The sequence below is a fragment of the Hippichthys cyanospilos genome, chromosome 2 (genome assembly GCF_059441005.1).
Source record: "Hippichthys cyanospilos isolate Australia breed blue-spotted pipefish chromosome 2, RoL_Hcya_1.0, whole genome shotgun sequence".
Lineage (NCBI taxonomy): Eukaryota > Metazoa > Chordata > Actinopteri > Syngnathiformes > Syngnathidae > Hippichthys > Hippichthys cyanospilos.
This window is the reverse complement of record NC_142370.1, coordinates 25,862,972-25,875,184: the sequence shown is the minus strand read 5'-3', so window position 1 is coordinate 25,875,184 and position 12,213 is coordinate 25,862,972. Positions and strand designations below refer to the sequence as shown.

Genomic DNA, 12,213 nt, shown 5'->3' with positions numbered 1-12,213 from the left:
TGTTCTAATTGGCAGTATTTCACCTTACACCAATAAAGGAAAAGCCCTGAAAAGAAAACAGTGGTCAGTGCGGAGGAACTTTGAGGCATCCGGATTGTAAAACGTCGCTGGGGCTTTGCAGGACTTGGAACAATAGCATGCTCAGGACTAAGTTTGACTTTGAGACTGACCAAATGTGTTTATGGCGGCCTGTCTCCAAGTCTCAAAGGTCACTGAGCTTCACGGTGCCCTTCGCAGAGAACTTGTGTCACATGGGCTGCGTGGGTTCCCAATCCCCCCGCCGCTGGAGCTGATCCGCATGCCCTTTATGGCGCGGAACTGGCGAGAAAAACAACAAGAAAAATGCACAAATGCACGCCACTGTTGTTCTTGCCCAGTTGTGTAAGAGTGTGTGTGTGTGGGGGGGGAGGGGGGGGGGGGGGCATATGTCTGTGTATGTGCGCGGGCGTGTGTGTTCGTCTGCGTGTGTGTGCGCGCGAGCCACCGTGCAAATGTGCGTACTGGTCGAAATGTTCTGAAAGGAGAAAGTGGTTCGTCTCACTTGTTTTTTTTCCAAACTGTCATCTATTGATTTTAACATGATGTTAGATGAGTTGTCTGTGTATATTTCTGAGGTGTGCCATCTTTTCAACAAGCTTTTTAATGCCCCTTTCATTGCGGCCTGACTGCAAGACGCATGTGTCTAATCGACAAAAAAGAAGAAAAAGACTTGAGAGATTGATCCAACTGGTGATTTTACAATGATTGACCAATCGATATTATATCTTTGCCTTATTTGGAAGGCTTTTCGGGTTCTAAAACCAGCGCTACGCCGACTTGAGCTGTGGTATTTGCTTTATTTATAATTTATATACTACTACAGGCCCGCGTGTGGTTTTCTTCTATCACGTGCAAATATTTGGAAAATAATTAATTTGCCGTCTTGCTGCTGCATTAAGTTTAGATTGTTTTTATTTTTTTGTCGGTGCTTCTATGTCCCCTCCAAAAAAAAAAAAATCAATGATGTTGAATATGTTGCATGGAGGTGCAAAACTCAAATTTGTCAGATTAATTTACCAGACTAGGGAAACAGGTTTTCATCAATGCAATATTACCATTATTGTCAATGCCCCACATTCATTTGCCCGAATTCAAGATTAAGATTTAGTTTTTTGAGCAGTTTTTGGGTGTGTGTGTGTGTTTGGGTGTAAAAACTTTGTCTAGCCATTTGTATATATCGGTTGATCTTATTTTGTATATTGAACGAACAGCAGTGTTGTAAAGACATCGAAAATCGACTAAAATTATTGACACTGTTTAATTGCTACCGAACTAATACAATTAAAATATAACAAAATTTACTCCAAATATTCATAAAAAAATATTTTACAGTGTATTTAAAATATTTAGCGGCAAAACTGGAATGATTATTTTTTTCTATTGTCTGACTTTTTTCATAAAATTATGATCGGTTTTATAGTGAATGTTAAAATTCTACGGTAATAATGCAATTACTCTTCCTTCACAGTCACAATATTAAATTGTTCGATCATTGGTTGACTTTAAATAAATAATTTTGTAATTTTCACACCTAAACAAAGACACGTGTTGCCCGCTTGAGAAATGTTGAGTTAAATATTTAATTTATATTTTATTTGAAGGTAGAAAACTGATGATATTCAATATTGGTAATACCCTCATCTATCATAATCAGTAATTTGCGCAATGACTTCAAAAGTTCTGTAGGTCAAAACACAGCCCCAAAATATATTTTAATTCAAATAAGACGTGTAACTCATTGACGGATTAAAACAAAATAGGAAATCTTTGCTGGACAATTTTCAAAACAGTTGTTGCTCGCTCAAAAAAAAATATTATAAAAGAACTTGCCTTTTTAGAATGTCCCTTGAGGTGACTGCCATAATGATGATGATCGAAATAATCAAAAATGTCAAAGTTTACACGTGGTTTTGTTGCGCTTTATGTTCTCGCGGTTATCTTGTGCACGACTTATGTTGCCTGCACCACGGAGGCTTCACGCGTGGTGCATTCACGGCGGGGCCATTAAAAAAATACAAAAACAAAACAAGGCCCTTTAGTGTGGCTTGAAAGTGTTCGCAACCTCATGCAGCCAAGTTTAACAGGCCGGCTTACATCCAATTAAACTTATCTAGGCCATGAGGGGACAGTAACATGATTACACGGGCTTTCCCCATGCAGCGTGAGCCTGGCCCCCAGTCGAAGAGAATGCGGCCATTCGACTTGAATGCGTGCATGAGATGCTTGCCCAGTGTTTTGGGGAAAGTTTGGCGCGGGCACAGGACAATTTTGGTCTGGGTGACGTCCAAAACAGTCTTTATTTTGGAGATGTTCTTAACAAGAGGGTGACAGCTTCGATAAGCATTGTAATTATGCGAGGAAGCAGCAATACATAGCTTAAATTCCACCTTGCGTCGGTCATAAAGGCAGTGCCACGTCTATGTTGAGAACACCTTCGCCGAGCAGCTCGCAAACAAACGCCTGACAAGTATTGCATAATCGCTTGCATTTTACAGCAAAAAGCTTTCGGGGTCTACGTACTATTGATTCTGCTCCAAAGTCTGCCTTTTTGTGCAAACAGGCTGCACATTTGGTGCAAGCAAAGCATCAGGCTTTCCAGGGTCCTACTGCGAGCGGTTTATCAGCTGCTGGGAGTCAGCCATCCAAGGAAATAAACACATGATAAACCTCATTCTTTGGTAATCTGCGCGCACCACTGCGGCGATAGGCAGCCTTAAAACCCCCACTAGACAAATATTTCCAGTTGATGGACGTTTGCTGCTCACATTTTGACACATTATGACAAACGCCCCGATGTAAATGCTGCTAAAGGCCCATTGGCCGTGGGTTTAAACCCTTTAATTCGTGCTGGGAAGTCGTCTGAGCCTTTCCACACATCCGAACTTATGTATATGCAGTTTGAATCCTCAAATTTGCTTTTGCAGGACTGCTTCACATGTTTGTCGCACGTATAATCACGAGGATGGGGTTTTATAACGGTATAATATATTTTATGTAGTGTTGAAAATTGTATTTTTGGAAGCGTTTAACCAACGCTGTGAAGATTCTGTGACGCGCTTCTTTGTGGGCTGTTGTCCAGTATGGCCGTTCGCAAATATTCCCTTTGACCGCTCTATTCGTTTACCTTTAAAAACTCAGCTTCGGGTTAACATTATTAGCTGTAATTAAATGTACACGCAGAGAGTCTCGCTGTGGAAACGCTTCTTTGCTTACCATCACTGGACTATTTGTTGTGAAGTGTTCAGAAGATCTTGTTAGTGTCATCCAAATTCCGCTCATTCTCAGCTTTGTGTTGTTTTTTTTTGGACGACAAAAGGATTTAGTGTTACTACAGCCATTGCGAGTTTTATGGTGGACGTATAGAGGCGATTTTTAGTGGTCAAATTCAAGTGCTGTGTCTGGGCAGCTGTCTGCTTTCTTTGTACTTGGATGCATCATGTGAGACCACCTTTTGTCACAAAGGGCAGTAAAGAAGCTAATGCCATTGCCACGTTTTGCAAAGATGCTTCACTGCAATGCTCCCTCATGCTATGTGTTATCTGCAAGGGATTCCATTTGGTTTTCCTGCAGCGAATCCTAATTCTCATATAAACGCCATGCTTGCGCATGTGCAAGTTTGGTGATATCAAAAATACTGGACAATAATTCAAAAGTCTACTCTAGGGTTTAGGAAGTGTCCAATAATCATAAACAATAGGCCATTATATTAATTCCACGGTGTGATTGTATCTGTTAGTCTATAAAGAGTGGAAGACTGCCCTCAACAGTACAATTAAAAGTTTACAACGAGTCAGGAAAGAACAAACAAACGCATCTTTTCAAACCACTCGTTATTTTATTTAAAAAAAAAAAAAACAACAACCAAAAAAACAAAGAAAACAATCACACCCCCGCTGGTTAATGGCCACATTCTGCTGCGAAAAATAAAAATAAATAAAACAAAACAAGATCACAGATGCATCCGATGGGACTTATTTACTTTTAGAACCAAATGCCCAAACACTGGTTTGTCCATGCAGGTATAGTGCATGAAGAGAGCTCATTGTCTTTGCTCACCAAACACATATTTAGATGACTAAGTAATGTTGTATTTTTTTATTTGCAACATGCCTTTTCATATTTTCAATCTTTCTCGCTTTACCACCACCATGTGAACATTGATATGATACTACTACTACTACTACTACTACTACTACTACTACTAATAATAATAATAATGATGATAATAATAATAATAATAATAATAATAATAATAATAATAATAATAATAATAATAATAATAATAATAAAAACAACGCTTCTAGTCAACAAAAACTCACAGCAGCTGGAAGTGTTTACACGAGGACTGCAAGGACAACGTGTGCTTCACGGGTTGTACTTTCTGCAACGATTTCCATGTTTCCCCTCCTGAATCAAAGGAAAACCACATCCAAGTCCAGAGCGTACAGTTACCAAACACATTTTGTGTATTCTGCATGGGAAAAAAAGAAAATGTTACTTTAACAACATAGTTATTACAGACGATGAAGTGCAAGAAGCGTGCGAGTGTTTTCATTTGAGTAGAACCCCCGTAAAATAGCATTTATAAGGAATTAATATGTTGCGTAAAACCCGCTGACACCTGTGTTTGATATTCATTTTGTGCAACAGGCAAGTGTGGCCACCAATAAAGAAACAAAATGGGAATCAAACCGCATCATGAATGCGCTGACAGATCAGCGTGAATGTGTCCTAGAAGGTCCTGCGAGCTGCACAAGCTGGCTATGATGGCCCCACCAGCACGAAAAAATACATAGTATATTAAAAATAAAACATAAATAAATACATACAAACAAAAACCTATTTATTATGGTATGGAATTGTTCTTTGACTGCTTGGCCATCCTGGCACGCTTGCAGCACTTTCCAAAGGCATATTTTATGTTACCGTGTGTAAATGTCAGTGTCAATAATGCTGAGGATAAAATGTAATGCGGAGGAAGTGTTAAAGGAGATGACCATGGCCCTTCAGTGCAATGATAAAAAATAATAATAATAACAACAAAAATCATAAAAGTATTATTAGTGGCGCCTTACCTGCAAAACAGCATAGAACTCTGCGAACTGGAACGAGAGCGCCTTTCTTTCCACACACGTAAACATAAGCAAAAAGTCTGTGTTTCTAATGTCAAATTAAATCATACATGGCGGTCCTAGTTTTGGTAGTTGTGTATGAAAATGAATCGTTTGAACCCCCCACCTCATCCCACCCCACCAACGCACGCACACACACACGCATACACACACTCTCACACACCCCAACCCCCTGGATGTAACAACCCCAACCACTCCTACACATGCAACTCTTCCAAATTGATATATGACAATATCTACTTTCGATCACGTGTCCGCCAGGCGACTTAGACGGATTGCGCGTCATCTCGCCTTCCTAAAATTTTCTCTAGTGCTGCAGCTCGTATCCAAAACATCTTTATCGACGGAGCGCGAAAGATGTTTAACTCTGTGAACCTGGGCAACTTCTGCTCCCAGACGCGCAAGGACCGGACATCCGAATTTGGGGACAGGACGGGCTGCGCGTCCAATCTCTACCTCCCCAGCTGCACGTATTACGTGCCCGAGTTCTCCGCCGTGTCGTCGTTCCTGCCGCAGGCCCCGTCCCGCCAGATCAGCTACCCGTACTCCACCAACCTCTCGCAAGTGCAGCCGGTTCGGGAAGTGTCCTACGGTTTGGACCCGGCCAGCAAATGGCACCATCGGAGCAACTACGCGTCGTGCTACTCGGCGGGAGACGAGTTGGTGCATAGGGACTGCCTTCCGCCTTCCACCATGACAGAAATGCTCATGAAGAACGAGAGCGCGTACAGCCACCACCACGCACATCACCACCACCACCACCCGGGCTCCAATCACCCCTCGGCGGGCTTCTACTCCGGCGTGGCCAAGAATAACGTCCTCCCGCAGGGCTTCGATCGCTTCTTCGAGACGGCATACTGCAACAGCACGGACAATCAGACGGACACTTGTTTACAAAAGGTCGAGGGGGGGAAGCTGCAAGGCGGCGGTGGCGGCGGCGCTGCTGCTGCTGCTGCTGCTGCGAGCGTCCCACAGCAGCAGCAGCAGGAATCCGCCTCAGCCGAGTCGCTTCCAGCAGCTCCCGTACAGGACAAAGACCCGGACGACGAGGACGCCGACGAGGAACGCACCAACTCGGGTTCCTGCACGTCGTCCTCGGCGGCCACCAAGGAAGCGACCGGCAGCAAAAGCAGCCACTCCAGTAGGTATCGGCAGTAAAATGGGGGAAGAGGTTAAGGGGACCAGCCCGCTGTTTTGTCGCTCCCATTTTATGTGGAGTTTTATAAGCATTCAAAAGGATTTTATTATAACCCCACAAAAGCTCTTTCTTGCAATGAGAAGAATTTTTACGATGAGTGCCGCTTCAAAAATGACCATGTTATACATACACGCCGTGCTGAGCGAGTCTATGATTTTTTTTATATCAACAGACAGCGCTATTGTGACAAATGGTAACTTTGATCGTGAACTTGCAATGGGCGTTTTATTAAGGGATTTTCTTTCTTCTTGTTGTCCCCACCACATATGTGTAAAAGCCAATTGGGCAGAACATTGCTGTTGGCGTCTTGTGGAATGTCTTTTTAAAAACACTGCATGGCTTTTGGCCGACCATGCACGTCTATGCTCTTCACCGTGCTAGTATGCATGTTGGATCCAATAGAAGCAGGTCAATGACAGTTTTATCAGGGGAAACCGGGATTAGAAGCGCTGATAAAATGTTAAGTTTACTTCTTGCCTTGCGAATTCACCCCAGTGAAAAAAAAAAACCCTTTAGCTTTTGTAGTATTAAAACAATTCCTTCCTTCCCAAACACAGTGGCCATGTTGCTTTCTGCCTTATTTGGAATTTTTTTACTCAACAAAAATTAAAATTAAAATTAAATTTAAAATACATATATAAATACATACATATGTATATATATATATATATATATATATATATATATATATATATATATATATATATATATATATATATATATATATATAATTTTTTTTCCACAATAACCTACTTGGTAAGAAGTTATAGGTCCTCCATGGTCTACAAAGTCCATTGCAAATGTGGCCAAATGCATTTCAACATGAGCGCCAAGAGTGTGTAAATTGTGAGTTCGGTTCCAGAGGAATCCGGAGGCATATAATGCTGCGAAATGCTTTTTGTCGTCGTCAATTTATATCAGATAAACACGTTCTTAGATGCTGTCACTTGGTGTTATTTACTCCGAACGGTAGTGATATTTTACGCTCCAAGCTTCATCTCCGGCGCACTTAAGGAGTATTATTACTTTTTGCATGTCTTGCTGTAGCGAAAGATGACATATGACTGTCACTTTTTTCAGGTACCCCCCGCACAAGGAAGAAGAGGTGTCCCTACTCCAAGTTCCAAATCCGGGAACTGGAGCGAGAATTTTTCTTTAACGTTTACATCAACAAGGAGAAACGTCTGCAGCTCTCCCGCATGCTAAACCTCACCGACCGCCAGGTTAAAATTTGGTTTCAGAATAGACGAATGAAGGAGAAGAAGCTGAGCAGGGATCGCCTGCAGTATTTCTCCGGGAATCCCTTATTGTGAGCGGGCTGCAGCGGGCATTGTCACTGTCTAGGTCAGTGGCACCGAGGCCTATAGTTATATCTTATCCACTCACGTCAAACAATTGTAAACGTTGGCTTCAAAAGAATCCTACGAGGGGGAGCCTACGATATATCACCAACAGTGCAATGTGGACTTTTTAAGGCCTGCATGAGGTAAAAATAATAAGAATAAGAATAACAATGAAATTAAATAAAAAGTTGCCATTTTCTTATTGCGCACGGGTGGCGGTGTATTTCTAGCTGGTTCTCAGAAAAAGGCCTACATAATTAAAAACAAATCAACTATGCTGTATTTGAAGATGTCTCATTTATGTTTATTCCAAATGTCATCGTAGACTTATTTGTTTTTCAAAATGTAATAGTTTTAATTGTTCTTGCGCGGGCAAAAGTGGGTTCTCTTCCCTGGTCCATGTATATAGCATATTATAAGTATTTCTTGGCCAGAGAATATCTATTATTTCTAAAATGCGATTAAAAATGTGACGCTCAATCTGTGAAATGATACACACCAACGCACAAACACACACTCTCACAAACATACACACACACACACACACACACACACACACACACACACAAAGGGGGCAATGCAAATGCACTTGTAAATAAGGTTGAAAGTCTCACCATCTCTCTGCTGCTATTATTCCCCACACACTGCCCATTCTCTTTTAAGCTTTAATACCAATACTCGTTAAATTATTTGGTGCTTTTGATTTTATAGAAGGGGACACTGTCGACCCCGTGTATCAACGATATAGTACCTATGAAATAAACTCAAAGCATATAGGCAAAACGAGACGACTTTTTGTGCTTCTTGTGCTATTGCATGCATTTATAGATCGAGCCTGAAATAGCATCTGAATGTTTATTGCACCCAAATGACTGACGTTCGTAACACATTTCTCTCGTAACGCGTTTCCCTGCTCGTGTTTCCTATATACATCGTTGTGTGTTCGTGCAACAAAATGAACACGTTTTGGTTCTGATTTATTTTTAGGCTATTTTCAGTCGTGCTTTCAAAGGAGCAATGCTTTGCTTTCAAGAAAAACTGGAGAGACAGAGAGTGCAATGATAACCTCTTTTAGTGCCCACTAAATGGAATCCCCACTCTTGTTGTCCAGTCTAGACACCGCCATAAAGACAGAGGCACTAAATGGCTATTTTTTTCTCTTAATTGCACCTTCTGTTCTGGCCGAAAAGGCGTTCTCTTCCGCAGTAAATAGTCAACATGCAAGGCTGCATGTCCGAGGGGGGTACATTTGCCAAGAGGTTTCGACATGAACTCGGACTGTGCAAGTCTGCCCACCCGCAACCCCCCTCTACACACCTCAGTTTCTCAAAAAAGTGGAAACCATTCCTTCCGCAATTTAGTAAATTATAATATACACCAGCCCTTTCATTTATTTAATGTTCAATTTAGCCTTTATTAGGACATACCGGTGAGATGTGAGGACTGGAAAAGATATCCAGTAGAGTGGAAAGTGATGTGTCATGCTTGATTCAATTTTTTTTTTATCTTATATTGTATTCACATGATTTCCTATGAGTACTGGAGCACAGTTTAATAATGAAATCTAGTCTTTGAACTTCAATAATGTCAAGGCCTTCACCTTTAACCCGCTGCAATAAAGCGGAATCAAGGACCCCCTCAATACACGCACAAAACCACACACACACGCACACACACATCAACACACACACACACCCTCCTTCAGCCCGGATGTGTGCGTTTGTGTGAGGGTGTGTTCATTGGTGTGTGTGTGTGTTTGTGTGCGCGTGCGTGCGTGTCGGAAAGGACCAATGAGAATGAGTGGGAACAGAACCAGGAATGTGTGCAGGCTTCAACTTTGACCCTCTCGCCTTAAAAACTACAGCAGGTAACTTAGCCTGCCTTCTGACGCGATGCAATATATAGTCTTGATTGTGGAAGTGACGTGAAGTGACTTTCTCTTCACTCAGTTTGTGTTGACATGACTTAAAACACACGTCAATGCATGATCGTGTGTGTGTGTGTGTGTGTGTGTGTGTGTGTGTGTGTGTGTGTGTTTGATCGCTGCTGTAACAATCTGTTATATTATCTGTATCTTACATGCACGGTTAAGTGTTTAATTCTGCATGAATACGATTCACTTTTGGTTAACAGTGGTCAAGCTTTTTATTAAGCAGAGGCAGGGCTTGTTGTGGCCACGTCATCAATCCACTTCCTGCTTCTAAACTGACATTTTTGCTTTTTTGCCTATCATCGAAAGCACCAAAGATTTGCATGAAACACTCAGAATGGAAGCAGGCTTGGTGGAGTGAATTGGAGTGGGGGTTGGGGGGTTAGTGTGACAAAAGCACTCACCAACAGAGATCAAGGCTGTAGGGGACCCCCTCCCCAAACGGCCACTCCCACCAACCTTGGCCCTGGATCATTTGTTGATCCTGCTAGTGTTTCCTCTCTTTGCCACACGGGGGCAGCGCCCCCCCCCCCCCCCCCCCCCCCCTTCCTCCACGGGATGTTGGTCATGTTTCCTGATATGGACGGTGACATCAGAGTACAACAAAATTACTCCTCACTTGGACTTTCCGTCCTGTGGAATGCCGGAATGTGTCTGACTGACAGTCTGTGAACTTGCGTGTTGTGGTAGCAGGCAAATGACAGTGTGCTTTCATGAAAAAGATTAAACCTTCAAAGTTTAAAGTGAAATGAAAATCTACTACATAAAACTAAGACGCAGCAAGGACCAATCTGTTTTACAATTGGAACCCATACTGCACTTAAAAAAAGGAGAGACTTTGTTTAAGTTTGGTCAATATTTATGATTTCTCAAACAATACCTTAAGATGCTGTGCGGGCACTGTTCTGATTGTTTTTAAAGAAAAAAATATCAAAAGTAATCCTACATGAACTTCATCCCAAAACCTCAAAAACGACAAGCATATTTTGTACGATTTATTACCGTCTGCAGTCACCTTCATTTCCAAAGATTGCATGCCAACTAAGCCTTACGACGTAAAGCATTCAACACTTTTCAAATTAAACTCAAAAAACATATTCAAACCGTATTTAATTCGTTTTCTGTAACGTTTCAAAATATTTCTTATTGCTGCTGTGTTTTTGTGGACGTGTTCCATAAGCTTTTCAACGCATTTTCGTTCCGTCATGGCGCTGGAATGTTCGGCGTACATACACGCCTGGCAAATTTGTACCCTTTATAATTCTAGACGATCGAGTAATATGAAATGAATTTAATAAAGAAAATTACAAATTTCCCTTTTTTTCACGCTCCACATATTTTGGCATGAAAAAATTAAAAAAAACCTCATTATAATTGCTGTGTTGCCTCTGCACGAAACTTAAAAAAATTCAATATTTTGTCTCCCTCAACAAATAGTCATCAAAATCTTATAGACTATGGAAAACATTTAAATTGGGGTGTGGTCATCACATCCCAGCACCTATCCTGTTCTATGGGGCAATAAAAAAGTTCCCTACTATAAAACAAGCTCCATATTATTGCTGCACAAATAACCCTCAAAATACATTCATTTGCATTTTGTGAAATCGTCGAGTTGCCCTTGCTACTAATTCAAATGTGTTCCCTCGGTTTTCTTACTGACGTCATCTCGTGCTGCAGAGGTGTGTTTCGGCATCTTTGTAACATTTAATAATGTATTGTTGCTCTCCTTAGACGGCGGTTGCCACTCTGGTTTTTAATTAAGAACGTACATGATTCTGGCGCCGTAAATTTGCACTTACGCACGCAGTGGACGACAACATGAAAGAGGAAAGCAGCACACGCTTCCTCGCATCCAATTGGGAAAGATATTTAAGAGAGGCTGCCAGGAGCGAATTAGTGGTGTCGCCTGGGTACTTCCTAATGTATGCAACAAACACACCCGCACGCATAAGAAAACACACTATCAGACAATTCGCCGCCACCTCGTCTCACGACTCTCAAAAGCCATACATATTCATTAAGTGTAGTAACGGCCTCCAACAACGAATGTGAAAGGTTGTTCCATAGTGTCATGACATGTTGGGATGAATAGTATTCTGACAACCAATATATATATATATATATATATATATATATATATATATATATATATATATATATATATATATATATATATATATATATATATATATATATATATATATATATATATATATATATATATATATATATATATATATATATATATATATTGGTGTGGGTTTATGGATCTGTGATCTGTGAATGCAGTCAATGATATAGAATGTCCAAACTCGGTGCCAAAGGGCCTATATCCTGTGGGTTTTTGATATATCTGTTTTCCAAGTCACCCGATACAAGTGATCAGGGTTGTTATGAGGCTTTTGTTAAAGTAGTTGATGAGATAATCATGCGGGCGTGTTGGAGGACGGAAACCCGTTGTTATAATTGTTGTCTTCAAAGGAATTTCACTTAAGTCAAATACTGTATGTGGGATGATTCAGGACAAACACACATACGCATACACTTGCGCACACGCGCGCGCACACA

At 41.1% G+C, this 12,213-nt stretch overlaps 1 protein-coding gene across 1 annotated transcript; it reads left to right on the top strand.

Annotated features, from left to right (window-relative positions):
* Positions 1 to 5,528: 5,528 nt before the first annotated feature.
* Positions 5,529 to 7,682, top strand: hoxc11a (homeobox C11a). The gene is made up of 2 exons (XM_088407853.1): positions 5,529 to 6,312; positions 7,450 to 7,682. The coding sequence occupies exons 1-2, from the start codon at positions 5,529 to 5,531 to the stop codon at positions 7,680 to 7,682; spliced, it is 1,017 nt and encodes a 338-aa protein (XP_088263979.1).
* The last annotated feature ends 4,531 nt before the right edge of the window (positions 7,683 to 12,213 follow it).